This window comes from Lagopus leucura, unplaced genomic scaffold, assembly GCF_019238085.1.
Source record: "Lagopus leucura isolate 7727_CA_CO unplaced genomic scaffold, USGS_WTPT01 Super-Scaffold_100016, whole genome shotgun sequence".
NCBI lineage: Eukaryota > Metazoa > Chordata > Aves > Galliformes > Phasianidae > Lagopus > Lagopus leucura.
The window spans coordinates 9214827-9241651 of record NW_024962270.1 but is presented as its reverse complement, the minus strand read 5'-3'; the positions used below and the strand labels follow the sequence as shown (position 1 = coordinate 9241651).

The window sequence follows — 26825 nt, the reverse complement described above, 5'->3', positions numbered from 1 at the left end:
GTTTATAATGGGAGTATTTGGGGTTTGACACTTGTAACAGTGGCTCTTTCTCTACTTCTTTTTAAAAATGTTCTGCTTCACCTTGAATACTGGGAAAACTCAGGAAATATTGGAAATTATTTTGCCCCTACTTAACAAAGTATCCCATTTATGTCTCCTCCTTCATCCCAATTTGCTTTTATCCCAATTTATTTGGTCCTGGTTTGCTCATACATAAGAGAGGTGTGGAGGGGTACAGCAAGGACTGAATTAAGTTGAAGTTGCTCCCTGTCTTGCACCTGTCATGTGAAATGGTTCCTGGCGAGCTCTCCCAGCATCCTGCTCCTGGCAGCAACAGTTCCTGTAAGAAACATGCACCAGGGAGAGAGGAAAAGATGGATCGAGGCAAGGCACCTTGTGAAGAATCCAGCTTTCCAAACTGTGGCACACTAAAACATACTATTATATGAAGCATGGGGAAGCAGCACCCACACTTAATTTAAGCCAAGGCTGTTTTACATAGCAAAAGGCTTTGTAATGCTTCTTTCCAGATTCATATTTCTTACTGTGCTTCCTCAGGTTTCAGTGTTTATTATTTTTGTAAAACTTGGTTAAGAAAAGGAGCCAAATTCAGCCTTGTTGTTTATGAATTCATTAGCAGTACCCAGCAAGGAAGCTGGCACCGGGGGGCTGATGTTAGTTATTATGCTTTCCTCTCCCCTTGTCTCACATCCTGGAAAGGGATGCAATTTGATCCACTTGTAAGATCATTTGTGCACTGCTGGCAACCCCAAAATGCCACAATCATATTGCTTGCAAAGTTTTTTTCTGGCGCTTGCTGCAGATGATAGCACAGCCCTGTGCGACTTACGACTGTTTATTGAAAATATTTTATTGCATTCTGTAAATCAGTTCTAAGAGACACCAAAGAGATACAGTAAGTAGACCAGTGAAACAATTTCACAAACTCAGTTATCTGACAGTTTCTTTCTCTGCAGGAAGAGAACCAGTTCTGTAAAGAACAAGCTGAGAAGACATGGTTCACAGAGGTTTAGCTACTCTGACTGCACAGCATTTATGCTTAAGTTCCCATAGTGCTCCAAGTGAAATCAATGAGATTGTTCATTGGTTTCAGCTGGAGTTTGATCAGCACCTTGCACCTGAGTCAGGTAAAAGTAATGTCAACAGTTTTCAGAGGCCAAACAAGCCACTAACTGTATGGCCGTGCAGATTTCACCAAGGAAAACTCCTTGAGTTTCTTTGAAATTTGTTACTTCCTCCAGTTCAGGTACCACTCTGTACAAGATGTGCACCCTGAAGGAAACGTACCATGAAGTATGTACAGTTATGCCAAAAGGCAACAGACAGCTTCTAGCATTTTCAAATGCAGTGCATATGATTCCTTTGAAATTCATACTCTGCAGAAGATAAAATGAGAAGTGAGGGTCTCCCATACTGCTCCAGCACTCCTAAGGCGGTATTGTTGGAGACATCAAAATGACAACTCTACCCTCAGACTGACTGTGAAAATCCAAAAATGGCACCTCAGACAACAGCACTTGTTTTAGTGTTGGCTTTTGTGACTTCTATTCAGAGAAGATCATATATTAAAGATAGCCCCAGTTCCCAAGACTACATTTTGCTTCACCTTTTTAAGAAGTTCACTGTATTCAGTAAGATAGTAGCTGAATACACCTTCCCTTCTTCCTGTTCCATTTCCAGCCTCATGCAGTGTTTGTTCCTTAACATATAATTATATAATGTTTCAAGTTAATTATTCTCCACCCCAAACCAAAGGCATTAACTTCTAGTGAAAAGAAAAAAGCTCTGATGCCCTGGGCTCAGCCAGTCGCTGATGTAACACTTTCCTTTCAGTGAGAGCTGGCAATCTCTGTAAGTGAAAATACTGCTTCTACAAACTGGGTGAATGTGATTGCAAATCAGGGATATTTTAGCAGTATCTATAGAAAGGTGAATAAGTCACCCCTGTAGCTGAGAAGTCTCTCCCATTCCCCAGTTTGACCTACACGTCATTTTCCAGCAAACACCTCCTTAGTGAGCTCATAACTGCACATAACAGAAGTCAGAGGCGAGTGTGGTTCTCACGGCCTCCATCAGCAGACCTCAGTGCAAATCTCTGTGCTGAGGCGGCCGTGCCCACCCCGTTGTGCACAGCATGCACATGATTCAGATGCTCCTCCCGGCCTTTTGTGGTGTAGCCGTCACTGTTAGGGACCACTGAGTGTTTCTTCTGCACCTGCTCCAGTATCTGCAGCACCTGGATTTAACAAACACAGCGATAAGTGTGTTACTAGTTAGGGGGAAAGTACTAATTGCTTCTCCTGCTGTTTACATAAACTCTTTTCTTTTTTAAAACTACCCGTCTGGGCCCATTCTTGGAATTGCATTAAGCATTTCTATCTACTCAAAGGTCTCTGGGACAGGTGTGAATACAGAGTCTGCCCCACTGAGATCAGAGATATTGGACCTCAGAGCCCTTTCTCTGAGGAGTCAGTCTTGTGTCGCACGTTCCTCACAAATTTGCCCAGCACAGAGAAGTGCAATGATGGTTGCAGGATCAGGACACAGGCAACATGGAGATCTTTCATTCTGCACTGTGATAACTCCTCATGCTATCACACATTTTTTCATCTTTTTATAGAACAGGAAATTTCCAGTCTGATGCTTACTTCACAGAAATGGGCAAAGCAGAGAAAGAAAGGGAGAATAAATAAGATCAAGATTAATTTTACCTGAGACTTGGGAATTATACCAACTCTGAAGAATCCTATGTTTCCACTGTCAATTTTGGTGCAGTCCACAACAGTAGAGGCAATATTCTCTGGAGAAGGACCATCACAAAGAACTGCATCCACCTGAAGAGCAGCAAATTTCCACACCAAGTTCAGCACATGGGCAGTGAGATGGCAGTTTCCCTTTCTCAACAGAAGGCAGCTGTCAAGAGCAGCTCAGCTCCTTCCTACACCATAGTATTGCCACTAACTACCTGTTGAATTTGGAATGAACTCAGAAAAAGCAAAGAGAGTTCTATGGGATGTGAATCAGTAGTAGAAGCAAAACAGGTTTGCATCAGCTGAGGAGCTTTGAAGGATTCCCATTTGAAAAGCAAAGGTATAGAAGAAGAGTTTTTTGAGGAGTTAGTGGTGAGAGATTTACATAAGCTGCCAAAAATATATTGTCCTAAGGATTTAGGATCTCAGGATATGTTAAAGCTCCAGTGCCTGTTTCAGATAAGCTTCAGGTTTAGATGGGAATCCCCAGTGCTCTGATAACTCAGTGGCAGCTAGAGCCCTGCCACAATTAAGCATCAGTGTTTCTGCTGCTCGTACAAAGTGAAGCATTTTTTTGTTGCTCGTATCATCCTTTGTTTGAAGACAAACTAATTCATGTTGCCAAGCCATAACTATACCATATAAAACAGAAGTGTTTTGGATTCCCACCAAGTTTTTCATTTTACGTTGTTCTCTCACTCTGTCACCAACACAAGGCGTGTCAATGACATATTTAATTAGATGTTCTCCCATATTCTTGATATCATCTATTGACTTGCCTACTGGGAACAGAGTAATTGTGTTCTTCCATCCTTTTGGGTCCTGCTGGACTGAAAAGACACAAAGCCACAATTACCTTATCTCCTAGCTTGGCATACACTTGGTTGTGGTGTGTTGTGTCTGCCTCTCCTGTTGGATTAGCTGATGTGACCACAATGGGGCCAACCTGGTGACAAAAAAAAACAAACGGTAACAAGAGCTCTCAGCAAGTTCTGTGGTACAAAACAGGTTGTTACCCCAGCAGCTGCTGCACAGGTAAAGACACTGAGTTACAGGTTGTAGCTGCTGTCATTCCACAACTTCAAACAAACCTGTGCTTACAACAAAAGTGTTCAAGGTGGGACCACTCACCAAGTCAATGAGATGCGTGGTGACTGAGCAGTCAGGGATGCGGATGGCAACGCTCTGAGGGGTACCAACGTATTTAGCAGAGTCCTTCATTCCCAGGAAGTCCACCCATTTACCTGCATAAGGAAGAGTCACACAGCACTTACTGATGTGCATCAGTCCAAACACAGTGATCTTTCTAGAGATACTGCTGTGGAACACATGGCATTGCAGGGAAACGAAACATGACTTAAAATTGGAATTTCAAACCCAAATCTCTCCAGAGAGTTTGGAAGTAGCAGATTTCCTCACCTCTGGGAATCACCAAGCTAATAGGAGATGGCCAGGCAGCATCCATGAAGTCCCAGAGGAGGGGGCTGAACAAATGTTTTGCAGGTTCTAGTTGCTTCAGGCTAGAAATCCAGAGTGACATGGGGCGCTCCTGAGCCTGGCGCTTGGAGCTGGAAAGGAGGCAAGGAAAATGAGTTTAGAAGTAAGCCAGAATTTAATTTCAAGCTGAAAAAGAAATGGCGTTGGACAGGTCTGGAGTTAGATGTAGTACTACAGGCCAAGAGTCTGTAATGGAAGTAGGACCGTTTCAACAGACAATCTGAGAGGAAGGGACTTGTCCCAGTTACAAATTCCAAATGAAGGCTTTAGCTTCCTGTGTAGTGACAGGTACTAGACCCACTTTCCCAAGTTCTGAGGGGTCTCAGCTGCTTACAGTAGAGCTAGAGGCATTTGTTAAACACAAGAGGGATTTTAGTTGTGCCAATATTTATCTAGAGATATGTACAATAAACCCCTGCTCTATTTTGACATTTCTTGATTGTTACATTTCCTTGTGATACCCAAGCTACCTGGCTCCATCACCTGTCGGGAGCCTTCAATATACTGTAGGACAATTCTGCTCAGCTCTCTCCTTTTTCATTTGGATCTTCTCCCCTGGATTTGTAACGTTATTGTCCTGGTAAAATTAAGGTACACGTCTCATTGCTCTGAATGGCTGCTGTAGCCAGAACTCAGTAGCAGATGTATCTCTGACAGGCTTCCTTAGCCTGGGAAGCCTACACCAGGGCAACGAGGCAAATACTCACCGGTGAGCTTTCTCCACAGCATCAGGCCGATTACAGGCTGCTACAAGCACATACACAGTGTCAGTGGGGATGCCGCAAGTCCCTCCATTCTTCAGGATATCTGTTGACATGTGAACAGGGCAGAATCCCTTGAGTGACTAGAAGTGAGGGTCTGTAATTCACGGGAGAGCTGTCACAGACAAAACAGCCAATTCAGTGCTCTCATCTCCTTTTTCCAACTGGCAAAGTATTTCCTCTGACAGTGCATTTTCTAGCATTCACCCAAGAAGAGATCTGGCATTTAGGGAAATTCTGGGACATATTCATCTGGGCTAGAAGTCATTCAGCCCTGTGGAGAAAGCAAGCACCATGCACTCTCTGTAGAAAGCTGTCAGTGAGAGCCCTAGCCTTGGAGGATACACTTTTCAGACTGCATGTGCTGACAGTGACATGATATAGGAGAGACAGCAGTGAGTTCACTGCTAAACCCAAGTCCTACCAAGGAATTGATCCTATTTTCCCCCATAGTGATTTTAGTTTCTAAAACTTGGCCCACTTGGTCAAAATACAATCAGATTATCATGGTTTCCACGTCTAGATTGAAAAAACGTCCTTTTAATACCGTTCTGCTACAAAATCTCCCAGAATTACCCCTCCACCCTGCATAATCCCCTATATATTTCCCTTACCTGCAATTCTCTTGACTGAGGAAGCTTTCCTGGCAGGCAGGTGAAGGCACTTGGTCATTCCTCCCCCCACACCGCTAAGCTGCACAAGGGGCCTACCCATTGGTAAGCAGGAACCCTGAAAGGTGCTGTTGAAAAGGGCAGATAGGAAGCAGTAAAAGCTGACCAGACCAAAGATGAGAGTGGCAGCAATGTCATAGCCAGCTGGAAGAGCACTGATGGCATCCAACAAGAAGCTGACAGCAATGAGCAAAAAAGTGAGGGAGTAAAAGAACCAGCCGATACTTAAGAAGAGCGTGCAGAAGACAATGAAGCTATTGAAGAGCATGAAAGCAATAATCCCTACTGCTGTGTGGAAGCTTCTGCTAGTGCCATAGAGGCCCCCATATCTTGTCAAGCCCCAGATGATCCACATGACAGCATAAAGAATGAAGGCACTGCTCTCCAGGGTTTTACCCCGGGCAAAGGCCACTGAGCCACTTAGAAGCTTAAGGATCCCACCAGCTACCACTACCCATGGAATTACAACAGTAGCAAGTGGAGCTTGTGGGTCCCCAGTCACTGTAATTGAAAACGAAGCGAGGACACTACATGCGTAGCCAAGTACTTCAGCATCTGCATACTTGGAATACCCTAGGTAGGGTGTGTGAAGGTTTGCCCCTTCACGAAGCTTCAGAAAACTGCTGCTAGCAAGCAGGGCCTTCACAACACCCTCCCCTGTTGGGATTTTGGCACCTGCTTTCACATTGTACAGGTGAATCAGAGTCATCAAGGCTGAGGCCACAAAGATGGCCACATCCATTCCTTGGGGTCCGCCTTCGAAAAATCCCTTGGGACAACAAGCTAATGCAATGCAGTAGGCCACGTAAAACAGCAAATACAGGCCATCCGCCAGGCTCTTAAGAGTGAGAAAAAGAGCCAAGACTGCAAAAAGAACTGAAAAAACCACAAGGAATGGGATAGGAAAAGTTGGCTCCTCTGTTTGCCAGATTGGGTATAGAAGGCAATAGCCCCCAGCAAATTTCAGGATGGAAGTGAAACCAAAGAATGTAGCCATTAGAGCGTCCATTGCACGGTATGATAAAATGCAGACTCCAATCTGGTAGATCCCGGCAGCCCACAGCCAGGGCACTTGACCAATAAATAGTTTGCTAGTGACACCCAGGAGCCTACAGCCGAAGACACTGGCAGACAGCATGTTCAGGATAAGACCAGTGACTGCAAAATGATTCATGCTGACACTGGTGGACTGGATCTGCTCACGGGCCTTATTTTTGGCAAGATCTGTGCCAGGAATGGCTATTTTCTCTTTGGAGAGGAAATAAAGAATCCTTCCCAGAGCAAAGTAACCACCAGCTAAGCAGACAACCATATAGTTGCAAGCCACAGCAGAGGAACCAAAAGCTGTGTTGTAATGCATGGCAACTTCATGAGCACTGGCAAGTGAGACAGCAGAAGCAATCACAGCTAGAATGACCTCTCTGTTAAGGAAGCCCACCACTGCAATAATGAGTAGTGCCAAAATGAACGTGACCAGGCCAGGCACCAAGGCATTGCGGAAGTCACCGGTGTCGTTCAAAACTCCTTGCCCTTGCAGGATGAAGACCACTCCATAGCCACACCAGAACACTGAGACGGTCAGGAAAAGAGACGAGAATAGAGTGGCATTTCTTAGGCTTCTCCAAATTCCTATGAAACAAATGGCAGTAGAGACAGAAATGTGATTTCGACACAGTAGGTTACGGAAAATAGCACTTAGGACAAGCAGCTGTGCTACAGGCACATTGTGTGTTGGAACCATGATCACTACACGAGCATGGAGCTGCATGATGGTCAACAGAGCTGCTGAGAGCTTGGGTTGGTCTGCACAAAAGGAACAACATGCCATTTTAACCCACAGATGCCTGAACTAGTCCCAGTGAGCTTGGAAACAGTTTTTAGAGAGCTCATATATTCACTCTTTTAAAATTGTCATGATCACGATAAAGCATTTGTTCGAAACTAACATTTATCTCTTTGGCTGCTTAGATAGGAAAAAAGTGGTGTGCTGATACATTCCTCAAGCTGGAGACGTCAGTGGTCTGGCAAGGCTGCCACAGTTTGTACTAACATGTTGGCAAAGCAGACCAAATACATGTAAAGCTATAGAAGGGGAGGCCTACAAGCTGGCTGCCTTCCGAGTCTTACCTGCATATGCCAAAAGAGATGATAAAATCAACAGAAGAATCCCTAGAGCTGTGCTGGGGATCACAGGGGCTGCTCTGAGTGAACTGTAGAAATGCACTGCCAGCAAGAGTGATCCTGTGTGTGACAAAGGAGGTGGAAAAAGAGAAAGAGCTTGTAAACTTTGCCCCACTAAAAAAACACAAGAAGAGAGCCGGAGTGACAGGAGCAAGGAACAGAGAAAAAATAACAGTAAAAGATCTGTAAATAATAAAATCAACAGGGAGTGTTGTAACTTGGTTTGTGTCCAAGGTCTCACGACTTTCTGGGTGCCCACTTTTGAGAAACTTGAACCTAATTATATTTGAGGTGCTCCCTCGTTGCTGGAAAAAAATAAAAAACAGCTCTCCGATTCCAACAAACACACAGACACGCTCTGAAGATGATCACATAAGCCTCGTGACTACAGAAAACTCGCCTAAAAATGGAAAGGAGCAGCACTCAGAAAGATGAAATGCGAAGGACAAAAGAAAGGGAGTGGGCACAGAAAACAGAGCAGCAGGAGAGACAGAGAAGAGAGGAAAGTGCGTTAAAAAAAAAAAATCACTTATGAAAATGACTATCAAAAAGCTTTGATTTGCTTCCCACCTAGGTTGAAAGAAGTACAAAAATTCAGGCCAGCATTTTAAAGCCAAGACAAATATGTTGTTGGCTGCTGAACCAGGCAGAGGGATCTCCCGTCTCTAAAAATTTTACCCAAGCAGAGAAGATTTTGAGTAAACAGACTTTTTAACCCCTTCAAAAAGGGGGTTGTCCATGAAAGCTAGTCCCAACCCCATCCTCCCGTGCCAAGAAGACTCGATCCCTACCTGCGGAAATGCCCAAGAGCCCTATGGAGTAATGCAGTGACTCAGCTTTTCTGATTGCCATCGCAGAGTTCGCTGAAGACCCAGATGCGGGCTGAAATGCTGCCTCTCTTTCTTCCCTAGCTCTTTATAACCAAACCAACTCCACTGGCCTGTGTTCCTCCCTGCTCTCCACCCCTTTTCCCTACAAACATCTTCTATTAGTGTTTCTTTCTGCATGCGGGAGGAAATGCAAACGAGTTTCTTGCTGCAATAAATTTCAGTCTGAGTCAGAATGGACTGCTGGTAGCTCCCTCCAGGGGCCTGTTAATTTTACTGTTGATTAACCCTTGTTAAAAAAGACACTTGAAAAATAACACTTAGGTTTATTACTATTACTGCCTTTTTGCTATTGCCAGTGAGGAAATTACACTGGTTAAAATCAAGGGTTTTTAAAGACTCCATCTTGCTGGAGCAAACAAGTATTTTGTAAGCCCAGGAGATCCCCGGGGACCAGTTATTTGTCCCAACACCTGCCACAGTCCTTCTGTTTGCCCCCATCACAGCTATGAATGCCTGGCACCAATGTTCTGTGCTGGGCAAGCCCAGGGCATGTTCAGTGCCATTCCCATAAAGGTGACTTTTGTCCATGTGCCACTCCACATCCATCTCATCCAGCCTCTCTGCACACACTCCCAGGGAACTCCTCCTAATTCCTCAGGGGCTTTCATGAGTGAGTTATCAGTGCAGTCTGGAGACCAACAGTGCGAGGATAAAATCTGGAAGTGTCTTACTGGCTTTCCAGGAGAACTGTGCATGCAGCAAAGTGATACCAGTCATTGCTATGATCACTGCTGTATCCCAAAGGTGACATGAAGGACCTATTCACAGCTTCCTCCTGCTTGCTATGAGAATATGTGAGAATATGTGATCAGGGTGATGCAGGAGGCCATGGAAAGCACTGGTCAGTGGCCCATGGTCATAAAGGGATCGTGTTGGTTACACATCAACTGGGAATCCAGAACAATCCCAGGCTGGCAGGATCCACAGATAATGCCAAAGGATGCTGCTCCTCCTGCTTGCTGAGCCGCATGAACTGGGATGGCATGCTTCCACTGAGAAGTTGGATCCTTATACAGGCCCCAAAGCATTTGTGGTTTCTTCAGTGCTTTGGAGGATACACTTGGAGAATAGCTACAGTGCAGAAGAGTTCCTTCACACTTATCTTCACTAGAATATTAATGCAGATTTAAGCAAGGTATTGATGTGTGCAGACACTCTCATTTAGAATGGAAAAACTTAGCCAAAAAGCATTAATTATCAAGAATATATCTGTAAAGATCTGTAGATCTTTAAGTTTAATTTGCCTATTGAGATACACCCTGTCACACAAGGAAGCAAGCTCTAGAACAAGCTTATTTTGTTCAGTTACACGTAGACAATTATTTCAGTAAGGGGAAACAATGCCATCAGTTTTCAATATGCAGAGCTACATGATGTGGTTTACAGCAAGTCCAAAGTTCACTTCAGTCATTAGCCATGATCTATCTTACAATCACAGAATGGCTTGGGTTGGAAGGGACCTCAAAGATCATATAGTTCCAACTTCCCTGCTATGGACAGGGTTGCCAAACTCCAGATTAAGCACTAGATTCAGCCAGCCTGGCCTTGAACAATCCTTTTTCTATCATTAATTGATTGCTCTCCTATCAGTATAAGTAGGAAGAAACTGTCTTTTCAAGTTGCAGCATGATTCAGCTGTTTTTGTTTTCCTGTAAGAGGAAATAATACAGTTCTAAATTATGCTTACAATAACTTAGATATGAAACCAAACAGAAGAGAAAAGGCTTTGGGAATTTCCCCCACTTATCTCACATTTTAATTTTTTCACGGATAATAAAAGCTGTTTCTCTACCCATCAAACAGGTGCTTTATTCCCGTTTGTATAGTTGAGTATAGAGTGCCTGACATCACTGTTTTTAAGATGCATGCAGAAATGAAGTCACATGTATCAGAAAAGAACATCTTTCTTATGCCTGTATGACTAAGGAACTTGCCAAGAAACTATTTCACTAAAAAAAAAACACACTTCACATCTCTTCTGAGAGAGAGACAAGGGCATTTTCTTACAAATAAGCCTAGCAAAATGTTCTTTAGTCAAACTGCACAAATTTTGTTGTTCACTGAAAAATGGCAAGATAAGCTTAAGAGGTTATTTCAACACTGAAAAGCTAAATCAGAAATGCTCATTATCTTTTCAGGTATAAGCATATCAAGGACAAGAGAGAACAGGTCTCCACATGAGCCAGGAAGCATCCCTGCCACATGCTGTGAACCTTGCAACCATGTACATCTGTATCGGTCAGGGTTCTGCCAGTTCCTACTACCATTTTCCTTGCAAATGTTGTTGTTACCTCCTTGGACAGATGGTGCTGTTGATGGGGAATTGTGTTATTCTTTCCTAACTCAGGACCTGAAGGCCAGGAAACAACTGCAAATCTGCTCTTCAGAGAGGGTGAGGACACTTAAGGTCAGAAAAGGATACCTTGGTGTTAAAAGGAGAGAAGGTGCTGGTGCAGTGTAGGGTCTTCAAAATGGGGCACATAGAGCAACTGCGCTGGCTGGAATACTTGCTGTGGGGTAGCTCCCTGTGATACCATCTTATGCACAAAGATTTTACTGCTTTAGTCTGAGGTAGAATGGAAAACCGACATCTCAAAAGGAAAAACAGCTGCTCTGTTGAACAGCTCACGTCAGTTGGGGATGCTCTGGAGACAACGTGCTGGTAAGAATGTCTGCATGGGAGCAGTCAGTTGAGGAAACAAATAATATTTACACGCCCTGCCTGTGGCGCTGGAAATAAAACCATCTTGCCAGTAAGAAATTCAGCCCAACCCTTCTGGCCCCACCTGCTCCTGGGGGAGGGATCAAGCTATAAAAGGCTCCAGGCAGTTCACAGAGATGCACAGCAATTTGGGGCTCTCCGGGGAATCCTCCTGCTCTTTCTGTGACCATGGGAAAGAGAGTGGCTGTTGTGCTGTCTGGCTGTGGGGTGTATGATGGCAGTGAGATCCACGAGTCTTCGGCTGTGTTGGTGCATCTCAGCAGGGAGGGGGCACAGGTAAGAGGCTCCTGCCCCATTTCTGTCTCCTTTTGCCCAGGCTCTGCTTTTCACTTTGTCCTCTTGCACAAAGCACTGCTCTTAGCAGCTTTGCATCTTGCTAGACCAATCAAGTTTCTCACTTTCGCTGGGGCCGTTGTAAAGCATTAAGTGAGAGGAGTCAAGGCAGACAGCAGTGTCAGGGCTGCTACAGCAAACATGAAGAATGCTTTGCTCTCTGCTTTGCGCTCACAGCTGTGCTCTACGAGAGGACTGGCTGTGTGCTTTGTGCTCAGCAACTCTGTGTGCTACTCAAACTCTGAAGCCAACTTTCTTAAGTGAACCTCTCTGTTTCTGACTTACACTTCCTCTCTTCTGCTTTGGTACTTCTATTTCAAAGACTGCCAATGACTTTGGCTGTTTGAAACTCATCCTTTCAAAACACTGAGGATTGAAACAGGAAATAGATGAAACCTTGTGAGTTGAACTGGAGAAAGGGCAAAAAAGGGTGATCCTGCAGCAACTGCTGTTATACCACTAGTCACAACAGCTGCTCTTTGAGAGAGGAAGAGAAGAGAGAGGAGCCCTGTGCAATTCCTTTCAGCTCTGAGCCACCCACAGATCTGGGTTGGAGCTGCTTTCTTGGAAATCGGAACTGCTCCACTAAACATGAAGGTACAGTACTGCAGGGCCTGCCCACCCAATTCCAAAGCCTTCAGACTGTGTTCGCAGTGTGGGTTAAAGCTGAGACCTTGTCTAAACTGTCTGTCTGCTGCCTGTGGTCTCGCCTCTTTTCCTTTGCTCCTGCAGCTGCTGCAGTTCTCCCGCCTTACCTTAAACTGTCGAGCTTAAAGCATCGCCCTGAGCTTATCCCTTGATTGGCAGGGACCTCTAGTGGAGAAAATTCAGCGACTGTGTGGGATAACTGGCTTTATGAGCACAGACGGGGCCCACCACAGCAAAAGTGGTTGCCTGGGACATGAATGGAAAACTCTAGGAAATGAGCTTTGTGCATGGCTCTTGGAACAACTTGTTTTCTTGGGAAGGAAAGGAGTGGCTGCTCCTTGTCCACCATTTCAGCTCCCAAAATATAACACTACATATAAAAATAACCTTCCTGATCCCACTATTGCATACAGGTGAGCCTGAGGCTCATTGCAACCACCAACAAAGGTCTTTCCTAACAAAGCAACTCAAGTGTTTTAATTTGCTACCTATGGTATTGAACGTGTTTAGAATACGTGCCTGAGGGATAACAGACCTTTTCTTCCCTTCTCAGGCAGAGGTTTTTGCTCCTAATGTTGACCAGATGCATGTGGTAGACCACGTGAAAGGACAGCCAACTCAGGAGAAGCGCAATGTACTGGTTGAAAGTGCCAGAATAGCCAGAGGCAACATCAAGGATCTAACTAAGCTGGATGTCAAGGGGCTGGATGCCTTAATCATACCAGGTAGGTTGGTATGTGGGGTCTGCATGCCCATGGTCTTGGAACAGCTTAGGTATATGTGTACGCCTTGAAAAATATGGGCTGAGAGAGATTGGGCAAAGCCACTGGGGGAGAAGATAATTTGGGAGACAGGACTGGAATGATGGACATCCTCCATCTGTGCTTGCATAAACTTATATTACAAGAGCACATGGCAGAAATTGGTCCCAAGCAGAGAGAGCAGATAACCACCAGTTGACTTACCCTCTGTACCATCTACTTAGCTTCTTTCTACTGGATGTAAGACTATCCCCTCCCTCACCAACATGCCTGCCTTATTATCAAGAGAAGCAAAAGCTGGGACACAGAGAGGGTGACTCAGAAGTGAAAAGTGCAATCTCTTCTGAAATCAGTCTTCGGTGAAAGTATTTCAGTGGGGTTGGATGAGACCCGGAACAAGGATTAAAAGACAAGTGAAAGCTTGTCAGTGTGCTGAAAGAGAAGAGCTCATAAGTGGAACAGGGTAACCAGCAGTGCACTGATACCTCTCCGGTTTTCTTTAGAAACAGAGGTGGTGCTTTAGAATCTTATCTTGTGGTGGTCAGGAGCTGAGAATATTCAGGGGCTTGCAAAGGTTCTGCTTTGTTTCATCAATATTGCCTAAAGGCTTCTATCCACCAAATCCATTTTAACATTCTAACAAACCATACCTGACAGAAGTCCTGCCCCGCAGCACTAATCTTCCTGTCTAACCTGTTTCCCTCTTCTCAGGTGGCTTTGGAGTGGCTAAAAACCTGAGTACTTGGGCCACCCAAGGAAAGAACTGCACAGTCTCCAAAGAAGTGGAGGATGTCCTGAAGGCTTTCCATGCTGCCAAAAAGCCCATTGGCCTGTGCTGCATTTCCCCTGTGCTGGCAGCCAAAATCTTCCCAGGCTGTGAGCTGACTGTGGGTCATGACACAGAGTGTGAGAAGTAAGTAACCTTGGGATGCTAATACACAACTGTACCATGAAAGTCACAGAATCAGCAATCTCTCCCCAGTGTATCTAGTACTGTGCGTCGTGCCCCTTTCAGTCCCAGGGCAGGAAAGATGGGGAAGGTGCCGCACCACTGACTGAAAGTTAAGCAGATCCTGGCTAGGAACAAGATGGCTGCATCACACATAAAAGGCAGGGATTAAGACTGACATTATCCATCCATGAAAGCTGTGACTGAATTCTCCCAGTGGCAGGAAATGGCTCTTGTTAATGGTATAGAAAGCTGGTGAAGAAACCAAACCCCAAAATAAGTCTAGAGTGCATAGGATTAAGCAGCAGAACAACTATGCTGGAACATCAAGGTTTTATGTCAGCTTTACTTCAGCACTGTAATCTGGAGATTTTCCTGATGCTACAGCCTTAGAAAAATTCTTTTGACAGGAAAAGATTTAGAACCTATAAAGCAGGCTTTTTATAGGGACCATCCTCTCTGTAACGGCCGAGAAGATGCTGTTGTGAGGTGCAAACAGGCTTTTTATTGTAGGCTTTTCTCACATCCTCTACATTGGTCTTTTTTCTTATAGATGGCCTTATGCAAAGACTGCTGAGACTGTGAAGGAACTTGGCTGCAAGCACATAAACAAACACGTCACTGAAGTTCACGTGGATGTGAAGAACAAGCTGGTGACAACCAGTGCCTTCATGTGCAATGCCCCCATTCATGAGATCTATGATGGTATTGGAAAAATGGTCAAAGAAGTGATCAGGCTTGCCTAAATGCCACAAAGCCAAATGTCAACAGGCAAACTGCTACTCAGAGTTCTTCCCCACATTGCAACACCAGTGGCTGCTGGGGTGAGAGAACTGGAGCAATGTAAGATTGGCATATTTTATCGTGGACATACCATTTGCTGTACTGACCCCAAATCAGCAGCAGTTCTGTGATTCTGTAATGAGTGTCAGTGCACCATAAGCTGGCACACAGATGCCAGATGTCCACAGATTGCCACCATTATCTGTGGTTCTGAGTAGCTGGGCAGTTGCCTGGGTCTTTTCAGTTATGATTTGGCTGACCTGACAAGCACATCATGTGTGAATGGGAATTGTTCAGAAATTTGTTATAAATCTATCTCTCCCTACTTTTCACCATATCACAGAATAGATGAATTAGTGGCAAAAGAAAGGAGCACAATTTTGGTACTGAATAAAACAGGCATATTTTACAAAGGCTGAATGCTGCTTTTATTTTTGTCTTTTACTCTGCGTTAGGATATGTTCTTAGTGCTGGTGGCTGGACAGTAAATGGGTAAAATAGCACAGAAGGAAGTCACCAGTAACAACCCCCCCCTAGTTTTCCTAGGTTTTCTCAGAACTCAGACATGGTAAAAGCAGAAGCAAACCAACATTAGCAGGAAGGTTTAACAAGAAGTTGTTAAATTCTTCTCTTGTATTAACGCGAGACCAGTTACAATAGCATGGGGGTATTTTGGAAGTAGTCTAGGTGGAAAGTGTCAAGGGTGAAATCTGGGCATCCCAAAGAAAATGCTGCAATTTCCAACTGCTTTCAATCTCTAGGAAAATTCCTAGAAATTATGTGGAAGCAACAATTCTGCATTGCTACAGGGACAGACAAGATACCCATCTAGCTGAAACTGGAACGCCAGGCTGGAAACTGGTTGGGTGACAGTGAATTTTGGCAAAGACAAGACACTAAAAATAACTGAGTACTACATACAGTTGTTCAGATAACAGGCCAGGCACTGATTTGTAAGGCCAGAAGGATCTATTCATCTGCGTAATCTGACTGCTCTACAGGAGCACAGTAACTCACATTTTACTGAAGCAAACCTGCTGAGCAGATTCGTTCTTTGCTTAGAGACACTGCTATGCCATTTGATGGCTCATTCCTACAGTTAATCACTGTTATTTAAGATAAGCCATGCCTTATTTCTTTTTGTAGTTGAACAGCTTACTTCCAGCTTCAGGATTTTGACAGGTTTGTCTCCATTAGATTGAAAAGTATTTTAGATGGTAGCTTGTATGTTCGTATGTAGGCTCTTATTCTATATGCAGCATCACATAATAATTGCAGGCTGAACTGTTAAATTCTCACAGTATTCAGACATTTTTTCTAAGCCAGTAATTATTTTCTGAGACTCTCGTCAGGCTCTTTACATCCTTTCCAAAACACATGCACGTTTTTGCATGCTCAGCAACATGGCAAGATCCTTCAAGACTATACCAGTGATCAAAATAGGAAGGAATGTACCCCCATGCTGCAGTGGAGCTGCAAAGAGGAACTCGAGCACTTCTGGCAGGGTCACAACGGCCCAGAATGACAATTGTACCACATTGTTGGTTTTGTTTTTAAATCAAAATGGCCCTTAGCTTTTCTATATTTTTTCCACTGCTTCTCCTACCAATCATTTTTAAGCAATTGCCCACCTTCCATAACATTTACTAAAAATTGAAAAGCCTGCAAGACATGAAGGATCAGCCAGTTTGGGGGCAGTAGCTGCCAGGAAAAAGATGGAAATGTATGCTTAGCATGGAAAGTCCACGGATCCCCTGGTCGACAATACCCAGAGAAAACTGTGCTGAGCACTCCAATCATGAAGAAAATTCAGTCTGAATTTGCATTTCATTAGGAAGGAAGCACAAATCCATGGGAGACCTGACCTCATTACATCTTCTAGTCTCATAGCTGTACAGTTGTTCTCCTGTACTGCGACTTTGGAAGGGAAATTCAAAGTCTAAGATATTCGCTACCTTATGGAAAATAACTGCTCCCAAGCCCTCAAACTCTTGTCTTTTACATAATACCAGAGAATCAGGAAAGGTACAGAAGTTTTTATCATAAATACTAATGTTTGAAATTTATATTTTCTGAGATTAAGAGTGTTTTGACTAACTTTATCAGGCTGAAAAGCCATGGGATGTAGTTACAATAGAGAGAACTCTAGGGGAAGGCTAATGAATTTGAATTAATCTCAACCTTTAGAATTAACCCACACAGACACAGAGCTAGCAACAGAACTGTTTACTGGGATATAGAAAACTGCCTGCAGTGATGGAGCAGAATCAACACCAAAAATGAAACATCTCAGTGTGTTTTCACACCCAAGAAAGGCAACACACAAAAAAATTCAAAAGTTGGAAAGAAGTGATACTGCAAACAGTTGTTTACAATTGAATGGGAGAAAAAAAGAAAATCATGTAGTTACAGGTCGGACAATGTCAGAATCCGCAAAAACTCTTCTGGATCCACTTCCCCATCTCCATCCACGTCTGCTTCATCAATCATCTCCTGTCAGACAACGAAGATTTGGGAGACCAGATTAGGTGGGATCTGAGAGGATGGAGGTCATAAAGCCTAAACACCAATAAAGATCTCAGGCAAGGCTTCTTGTTAACATAACAGATTGTGTCTGTTGCAAAGAAACAAAGCACAATTTCCCAATCAGTAAGCCTTTACATTCCCTCCCTGAGCAAGAGAAATACGCTTGTGCTTCACAAACCTGCAGCTCATCGTCTGTGATGTCTTCTTTAACCTCACTAGCCACCAGCTTGAGTTTCTCAAAAGAGATCTTGCCGGTGCCATCATAATCAAACAGCTTGAAACCTTTCAGGATCTCCTCTTTTGAAAATGGCTCCGCCTTAGCAAGGAAATGAAAAATGTCTTCATGCAGGCATGACATCACACCACTCTACAATCCCTACTCAGACACTTTACCCAGCAAACATTTGGAATAAAATCCAAGGCATCATTTTGAGTCACAGAGGAGGGCTATTTGCCATTGCTGTTCCTCTTTCACTTTTCTTTCACTTTTTTCCTCTTCTTTTCTCAGTGTTACCGTGTATTAAAGGAAAAGCTAAAACAGAAGTTTTTTGAACAGTATGGGGACTTGGCCTGGAATATCCTGGCCAAGCTTTGTCAGGAAGAGAGAGATTAGCAACACTACTGAAGTGGAAGCCACTGCCAAGAGCGATCCAATGGCTACAGCTGTATTTTATTTCAAAAGTGAGCCAGGCTTGCGCTGGCCATTGCTGCCTTTATTTACCTCACACACAAGCAATGTGTACACAGGCCTTCAATTAGGTGTGGGCTTTGACTGAACGCCAAAGCATTACTATGGGGAAAATATGGATCTTCACTTTGCTCTTAGCATAGGTCCAAAAACACACACCCTGGCAACTCTGATGGCATGTACACAGGAATGGCAATGCCAGCTCTGACCCAGTCATCTCACCAAGCCTTGCAATGAAATTACAAGGATGTGAGGGGAAAAACCAGTCATGCTGGCACTGTTTGAGAACAGCTTATGTCTGCACGCAGCCAGGTACTAGAGAATACAGAGGTGTATGAGCAAAGGAATCCCAGAAGGGCAATGCAGACTAGGACATGTGAAACAAAGGGCTGGTATCAAACAGCAGATCTGAGGACACTCCACAGGCTCGAGTGGCTATTGCCCACAGGAGGGGATTTTTCATTTTCATCTGATGTGTGACATTTGCTCCCTGCTGTTTTGGTTTTGACAAGATCTAGAACTCTGAGATTATAAATACGGAGCTGAAATTCCACATGTAAAGATTTAAAGGGGGAGAGGGGAGACTGCACTCATTCCTATTAGGTCTATTTCTGATACGGTCTGAGGGCTGACAGTGGGACTCCTTCCTGGAGATTTCCAAGTCCTTCAGTTTCCAAGGAAAGATCCCAGGCACTGCGCTCAGTGCACTCAATGATAGGGAGGAATTGTCTGCTGAAATGCAAAACTACCTGAGCTAGCCATCCTAGATCCTCGTGGAAAAGGCAGGAGTGGTAAAGACAACTCACCCAAGGGCAGATATCTAAAATACCTCAGATGAAAGTCCTGTTTCTCTCCTGCAGGGAACCAGTAACCCAATCTACTGCAAGTGCCTGCATTGTAAAGTTAGGCAAGAGGAATTTCAGACTTTGCGACCAGCTGTGCTCACACACCATTTTCTGGGTCATCACCCGCAGAAATGACTCAAAGTTTATCTTCCCTGACCCATTCTCATCAACTTCAGAGATAATTCTCTTCATCTCCGCTTTTCTGAGTTCACAGCCCAGAGCTCTCATCGTTAGCTGCCAAATGAGAAAGCAGACCAACGTCACTGTACAAGTCAAAAAGAAACAAAGCAGAAAAGACGTTTGAAGCAAGTAGGTGCACGTAAAGGGGGGTGGGGGTGGGAAGGGGGAGGAACAACTTTTTGGCTCCGTGGAAAGATAACAGGACAAACAGCCTGTCTACAGGGCAGACAACAGAGCAGCCTTCTGACTCTGCAGTGAAACTGGGCCTGTGCCAGAAGGCTGCACACGTTCATGAAGCCAACTTGGTGACAAACCTGATTAAGAAATTTCAAATCCCACAGCCCCATTCCAGGTGCTCATTTTTGCCCATATATTGCAGCTTATCAACACAAGCACTTATTTATCAGGCAAACAGAAAAAGGAGTTGCTGAAATCAGATGACTGAAAACAACCATCCTTGGAATGTGAAGGTCTTTTAGAGAAGACCTTTTAGAGATCCAGGATGTGATTTTTCAAGGCACAGTCTCTGACACACTACTTGCTTGCTGCTCTTCACCATTCCCATCAGCTCCTTATTGCTCCCCTGCCAATTAGCACTGCATTCTTCCATCTCAACAGTGCCAGGAAATGACTGTATATTTGCATATGTGTACATATTTTTGTAATATTAAATTTATTTTTAACCCAGATCACTTTTCTCATGCAATTTCCTCCATGCTTCTGCAATTAGCTAGGACAATTGCACATACAGTTGAGACAGCAACAAATGGAAGGGCAAGAACTGTGCTAACCACCTTGTCTCCCAGCATCTCCATGCAGACAAGCTGGCTCAACCCTCCTCTATAAGTGAATGGGAAGGAATTGTGTGCAAAATATCTGAGCAGCAGGAGAGGAAAGGGCTGTACAAAACACAGAACAAGCTGTTCATCCTCCATTTTGTCCCTAAAGAACAGTGTTCTGTAGCTGTCTGATGTCAGCAGTACGAGTGGAAAACTGGGAGGGAAGATCTGCGGGCAAGTGCCAAGGAGAAGGAAGGCTTCAGTCCTTCCTAAGGAAACCTGGCTAAAACACTGACACTATTCTTGCATGATTGCTGGCTGTAAAACAAGCCAGAGTTCTAGCAGCAACGCCTGACAGCTCAGCAAGTGATCCAAAAGCAATAAGTAGCAAACACTAATTGCTCTGTAACAGCTCCACAACAGGTGGAGCTTGTAAATTATTAGGCTTATTTGTGCTTGTGAATGATTAACCTCACTTGCAACATTTCTGTTTACTGTCACCTTTGTTTGACTACAAGTAATTTTGGTTCCGAGAGCACTTGCGATCACAAAGCATCCCTGTCAGCTCTCCGGGCCGGGGATCCGAGCCCAAACATCCCCTGGGAGCTGCAGCCCTTCAGCTACACAAGGCACGTGCCGTCCCTTGTAAAAGCCGCTGATGCGGGGCTGCTAGAAAGCTTCGCTTGCACATCTACAGAAAGTGATTGCTGTGCAAAGGAAGAAAGCAGAGGAGACTCCTGAGCAGCAGAGGGGAACGGGCAGCTTCAGCCGCCCCGGCGTGCCTCCTTGCAGGGAGGGGCTGCTAAACCGCTCAGCCTTCGCTCCGCTCCCCGTGCTTCCATTTCACCAGTGAACACGCTGCATTTTCGCGGCTTCCTGCCTTCAGGTCCTTGACATCTATCAGGCCGGAGCCGTCGGGATCGAACGTGTCAAAGGCCTCTCGCAGCTGCTGCCTCTGCTCAGTGCTGATCGGGAACGTGGGAGCCGGCTCCTTCCCCGGAGCCTTCGGGCCGCCAGCAGCCTGCAGAGGAGAGACCCGAGATCCTCGGACCAGCAGCAGCCCCTCCTGGGGACCGCACACAGGACCGGCGGATCCCACCAGCTCACCATCCCGCCGCCGGCAGCGCCCAGCCTCCCGGCGCTATGGCAACCGCGCTGCCGTTGGCCACCACACCTGCCTGTCAGCTAAAGCGTGCGAGCTGATTGGGCGAGGCGCAGAGCGGGCGGGGGCTGGTGCCGCGGCTCCGTCACGCCGCCTTCTACCCGCCCGCCGGTGTCCGCGCTGCGGGGTCGCCAGGCTTCCAGGAGGAAGGGTGCGGCGCTTCCAGAACAGCACCAGGGCTGGGGCACGGCACCAGGCTCGTCCCGAGGGAGGGAGCGAGTCGCTGTTGTGAAGGATGCACCTTTGCGCTGGAGAAAATGAGCGTTGCGTGGTTTCGTGTGGTTTGTTTTCAACCGTGGCTCTATCCTGGAGGTTTGCTCCCAGAGAAAAGCGCACAGAATCCTTTCTAATTGGCAGCAAATAATTCGAAATAAGCCCACCCTGTCCTGTATTTGAAATTTGGACGGGTGGCTCCTCTGCCTGGACAGTGTAAGTCTGAAGTGCATCATTTCTGACAAAGAATGACCCGCGTTGTGCATCTCTGCAGGAGGACCATCAGCAAGGAACTGTGTATTGCACTGCGGTTTTTAGGTTAAAAAAATGAAGTTTAAGGCTAAAAGTCAGATTTCCGCACGGCAGGATTAAACAAAACCGTGAATCACTGCAGCAGCAATAGAAGGTCACCCGAGAATGGAGTGGAGTAGATAAAAGACTGGAAGCTGTACAGAAACCGACAAACTTGCTAATAAATTGAGCTCGTTTGATGAATAAGCCGAGCTTTTGACGTTTTTGCCGTTTTCCTGTGCATCTTCTCCTTCGCCACACGGGGGCACAAGAGACTGCAACAATCTGCTCCCTTCTGACACATTGCTGCTATCAATCAGTTTTCAAAGGCAGAAAAAGGTCTGAAAGGAATTCTACGTAATACAGGCCGAGTTCAATTATTGTTATCTTTCATGTCTAGTTTAGTTTTCGATTTTTCCCCATGTTTATGAATTGTTCGAGTAAATTGAGTGGTCAGCAAAGGGAAAAAGGCAGATACTGTCAAAAGCAAAGGAATTGTTTGAATTGAGGAGCCTGGAAGATATTAAAATTTCTGCAGAGGAAGAATTCATTCTTCTCTTATCTGAGTGAGGAGGAAGGATGCCAGAGGAACTGCTGGAACAAACAGAAGTAGCGGAAGGACTGGGGTGCTTGTTTCCTTCCAACACAAAGCAGAAGCCATCCTTCCCTTCTGCTCTCACCTCAGACAGATGCACTTCAAAGACAGAATACAGCGTAGTTTTGTGTCTCCAGCCAAGCATTTCGTACCTAGAGCCCTTCTGGAGATTTCAAGTCTCCACTTTGAAGTACCCATAGGAATCCTTTTTATTATTTGCCCAAAGATCAGACAATGCTGTCCCAGTGGAGATGTGTTTTTGTATACTTCTTTCCACAACTCTGATGGTTTAAAATAAGACATTTTATTTGAAGTACAATCTTATATTTTAACAAACGTATATATCACCAGCACTGCTAATTTTCTCTTTCTGCAACGAGATTCCTTTAAATGTGTGAACTGAATAGCAGGAGGTTAAGTTGCAGTAGTCCATTTACTTACTTTTTCAGTTTTAAGAACATAATAAAAAAGGGGGAGGGAATAATCACCATAAGACAGCGTAAAAAAAGCTGATCCCCACAGATATGTCATATAAAGAATTCACTGTAACTGAGCCCAAGTCAAGGCATTAAACTAGAAGCTTCAACTGCTGGGAAATACAACTTTACACTTTAAAATTTTAGTTCTTTCTTTTCCAAATCATAATGATCTGACATGTGTCTTACAGTCAGATAAGGATCTGAATACTGTTACTGAAAAATGTAATGTCTGTCTTGAAAACGAACAGTACAAACATCTTACAAGTACAAACAAGCAACCACGTTGCTACATGTAAGCAGGTTAAGTTGGTAACTGTTCACAAACACAAGTTTGAGATCATTTGCTTAAAAGAAAGCATTGACCTAACTGTTCTGGTCTCTTTATAGAAATAAAAAGCTGGAAAAAAGTGAGGCACCTACCAGACATACACACACGTGTGCAAACAAATACAACAAAATTCAGTTTCAGTAAAGGCTGGTCTTCTTCATGATCCGCAAGAATTCCTGCTCGTTCACTTCCCCATCCCCATCTCTATCTGCTTCATCAATCATTTCCTGAAAGATATTTGTGTTCAGAAATGAGATGCAGATTAGAGTAGAATCAGAATGATTAGATTAATTCAGAATTAGAATCACTCTTTAGTAAATAGCATTGGACAGGACAGTGTTGGCTCAAAGTCAGACCTAACATGCTTCGAAGTATTTTTTAAACCAGGCAACGTGTTTAAATATGTTTTACAAAACTATGTGTAGGGTATGTCCTTTTAAAGGAGCTATCCTGGAAGAAATGGAGTGCTTGGAGCAGTTGTTCCTTTCCCATCACTGTAATTCCACAGAGAGTGACAGTTACTGTGACACAATTTAACCACGTATGCTTAACCCATCTTTGGCCTTAGAACCTATTTCCGAATTGACAGCACTTTTCCGTTTCTTTAGGGAAAGAGCTTAAATTAAGCATTACAGCTTAATAGCAAAGATCCCATGGGATGCTACAGGACAGCACCTGAAACTGAAAATCATAGTGACCCCTGAAGTGGCTTCCTTCCCCAGTGAGAAACAGATTCTCACGCTTTATTCTCAATAGTTAGAGAGAGACTTCAGCTCCCCAAGCAGGAGGAGAATGAGACTGTGGCTATTTACATGGATTTAAAACTAAACATGAAACCAACTAATACACAAACATTCTACTGTCTTTCAATTCAGTGAAGAAAGCATAACCTGGACCTTTAAACACCCACAATCCACAAAGGCTGATAATGAGTGTTTGTGCATCACATGATGTAGGGGAACTGCTGGGTCACAGCTTGCACTGGTAATTGAGCATCTGGTGAAGGGGTGAAGGAGTGTGTCTGGCCCAGGGAACACAGGCAAATTGTTTACACCTGTGCTCTACACATGGCCAGAAGGGGTGGACCCACGGTGGAGCCTCCCTGGGCTCATATAAGAGCCAGCCACAGAAGGGAGAAATCTCTTAGGTGTGGGCTGCTTGCTGAGAAGAAGTGCTGCATAGCTAGAGAGCCCCTTCACCAGCTGGGTAAGCTTGCCCTTTTCTTTCTTCTGTATACAGTCATTGTGTACCTGCTAATACTTTGCTTAGTATCACTCAGAACTGGTTAGAAGTGATGTTGTCCCTTTGTGAGGGGAACGCATGGTTGCTTACACCAGGTACAAACCTGCAGCTCTTCATCTGTAAGATTTTCACCCAGTTCTTTGGCTACACGTTTGAGGTTTTTGAAAGAGATTTTGCCAGTTTCATCATCATCAAAAAGCTTAAAAGCTTTGAGAATCTCCTCTTTGGAATCTTTATCAGCCTTAAGTTTAAGGAGAAAAGCATTAGTTATACTACATATAATACTCAGAAATTGCAATTATAGCATACAAGAATTAGAAAGACTAAGAAAGTCTCATAACTTTAAACATACACCCACTGCCACAAACATACACACAAAAGCTGAAGGTAGAAAGACACAGTAATGCTGCTTGAACCTCAGGGCTTCAAGTTCTTTTCTTTCATATCTTGTTAGACAACTTCAGGATTTCAGTGTCAGGATCCTTCACTGTTAAATACTTGCTTTTACCCAATATTTTCTAGGACTTTTAAAAGCAGAAATCTCATCTGTAAATATCTTTTATCCATGTAATGCATCAATGCTCCTGACAGAGTTCTGCATGCTAGAGTTGTCTTTCATCTGTGATAAAAGTTCTGGTTCCCTTGTCATACGTGCATAAAACTGATTGTTAAAGAAGCTTATTAATGACATTTCAACCATAATATTCAAGTAAATGAGTGAACTGGCCTATGACCAGGTAAGATTTAACTTACTTGTTTAGCATTAAGAGTGAACTATAAATGAACACTTAAAAAAGCCATAATATGACAGAACTTAATGTTAGTAACTAAATTTGATGAAGCTTTAAGATAGGGAGAAGGGGGAGGTGTGTGGTCTGTCTGTGCTTTTTCCCCGTCTAAAACCAAGAGGAGGTGAAAGTGACTCATCCATTTTCAGAATTTCTTCTTCTTTGCCTTCTAAAGCTTACATACCATTTTCTGGGTCATCACTGCCAAGAAGTCATTGAAACTGATTTTTCCTGTTCCTTCTTTATCGATATCTGATATCATTTTCTTGATTTCTTCTTTCTTAGGTTCAAACCCTAGTGCTCTCATGGCCACCTGTAAGGCCAAAAGAAATTAGTCATACAAAACTATAGCAGGAAAAATATCTCTTAATGACAAACACAGTTAAACTTTGTGCCATACCACAGTAGATCATGTTCTCAAGGAGAGCAGCAAGGTCAAGGAGCTCTCTTAAAGCAATGTTTTTCATTGCACAAGGGCATGTTGGGATGCAGAAAACAGGCAGCCAGTTGTATTCTTCTAGACATCCTTCCTTCCTTTTCTTTAATTTCAGAGTTTCCTAAACACATTGAACCATTGTGGCAACACCCTCTTGTGAGAACTGGCAGGGAGATGGAAATAAGCTTGGGAGAAAAGATTTCTCAAAAGAAATCTGGATTAAGTCCTAGCATACCTGTTTTGGTACATAACAGTTTAATTTCTATGGTGGGGATTCAGAATAAAAGTATCCTTTTTTTTTTTTTTTTAAACAAAAAAAAAACAACCAGAAACGATATTATCATGTAGTGCTGTAGTGATTTTCAGTGCTGCTAGAAGACAATACAGCTGCTTTCCTGTGAGAATTGCTACTAACCCTCTCTTACACATGACAAATGTGACACTGAGTAACAATTCAAAAAAGCTCACTTCATGCTCTTGTGTAAGCAAAGTGGCAACTGCAAGACTTAAAAATGTCTTTGAAGGAAGGTTTTAAAAAAAAAAAAAAAAATTAACCATGCTTTAATACAAGTGACTCCATGCAAGAAGCTTCTGTCATACTTGCTACTCAATTGAACTCCTTGCAGACTTTAATCTGACAGCACAAAGATGGAAGCTCTTAAGCTTGCAGACCACACGGAACTTCAGGTTTTTTCATTTTTGTGAGAAAGCCTTAATGAATGTACAGGAACACTGCATGGTTTCAAATGCTCCGAGCACCTGAAAGTAGTAAAAGTTACAGCTAGAGGGCGATGTGCTTACTGACAGCAAGGGTTTCACTCCAGAAAACACATCTGCAGGTCCGTTCCTGTGTCAGGTCGTGCTTTCAGCAATAGAAAGCCTCACCTTCAGTTCCTTAACATCAATGTTCCCGGTGCCATCTGTGTCAAACAGGTCGAAGGCCTCCCGGATCTCCTGCTTCTGCTCTTCAGTCAGCTCTGGCTTGGGACTCGATTTCTTCCTCTGGGACGCTGCTCCCAGCGAGGGCTTCTTGAAGCTGGAGGCCTTGGCATAGCAACACAAGAGCAAACGGGCATCAGACCGCCCCGGGAAGAGCGGGAAAGTCCTGCGGAACGGCGGCCCCCTCAGCTCGCCCCGTGGCCGCTGCAGGCTGACAGGGGCGGCCCCGCGACCCCGTTGCCGGGAGGGCGGAGCCGCCGGACCGCACTCACCATCCCGGCGGCTGCTGCCTCGGGGCGGTTCCAGTTCAGTCAGGCCGGTGCTCAATACTACCTTCCCCCATTGGCTGATGCCGCCACGCCGCTGC

General features: G+C 44.3%; 4 protein-coding genes across 5 annotated transcripts; 1 reads left to right on the top strand and 3 right to left on the bottom strand.

Annotated features, from left to right (window-relative positions):
* Positions 1-879: 879 nt before the first annotated feature.
* LOC122182930 (putative threonylcarbamoyl-AMP synthase) lies at positions 880-8737 on the bottom strand. Of its 2 annotated transcripts, XM_042876617.1 has the most exons (9): positions 8673-8737; positions 7828-7941; positions 5644-7329; positions 4976-5075; positions 4191-4339; positions 3903-4015; positions 3628-3717; positions 2733-2855; positions 880-2257 (listed from the first exon to the last, which is right to left on the bottom strand). In XM_042876617.1, exons 1-9 carry the CDS (start codon positions 8731-8733, stop codon positions 2063-2065), a joined length of 2631 nt encoding a protein of 876 aa, XP_042732551.1. In that variant the 5' UTR covers positions 8734-8737; the 3' UTR covers positions 880-2062. The 2 variants fall into 2 exon arrangements, with proteins under 2 accessions (XP_042732551.1, XP_042732552.1); XM_042876618.1 differs by lacking the exons at positions 7828-7941; positions 8673-8737 and having other exon boundaries at positions 5644-5768; positions 7139-7280.
* A 2870-nt stretch (positions 8738-11607) lies between these two features.
* LOC122182947 (glutamine amidotransferase-like class 1 domain-containing protein 3A, mitochondrial) lies at positions 11608-15381 on the top strand. The gene is made up of 4 exons (XM_042876644.1): positions 11608-11769; positions 13028-13199; positions 13947-14148; positions 14738-15381. The coding sequence occupies exons 1-4, from the start codon at positions 11662-11664 to the stop codon at positions 14928-14930; spliced, it is 675 nt and encodes a 224-aa protein (XP_042732578.1). The 5' UTR covers positions 11608-11661; the 3' UTR covers positions 14931-15381.
* Positions 15382-17292: 1911 nt separating this feature from the next.
* Positions 17293-22391, bottom strand: LOC122183047 (caltractin-like). Its single transcript, XM_042876780.1, has 5 exons — positions 22332-22391; positions 20866-21006; positions 19132-19260; positions 17672-17809; positions 17293-17460 (listed from the first exon to the last, which is right to left on the bottom strand). The coding sequence occupies exons 1-5, from the start codon at positions 22389-22391 to the stop codon at positions 17374-17376; spliced, it is 555 nt and encodes a 184-aa protein (XP_042732714.1). The 3' UTR covers positions 17293-17373.
* Positions 22392-23107: 716 nt separating this feature from the next.
* On the bottom strand, positions 23108-26814 carry CETN2 (centrin 2). The gene is made up of 5 exons (XM_042876804.1): positions 26731-26814; positions 26405-26563; positions 25268-25396; positions 24399-24536; positions 23108-23280 (listed from the first exon to the last, which is right to left on the bottom strand). The coding sequence occupies exons 1-5, from the start codon at positions 26731-26733 to the stop codon at positions 23191-23193; spliced, it is 519 nt and encodes a 172-aa protein (XP_042732738.1). The 5' UTR covers positions 26734-26814; the 3' UTR covers positions 23108-23190.
* Between the last annotated feature and the right edge of the window lie 11 nt (positions 26815-26825).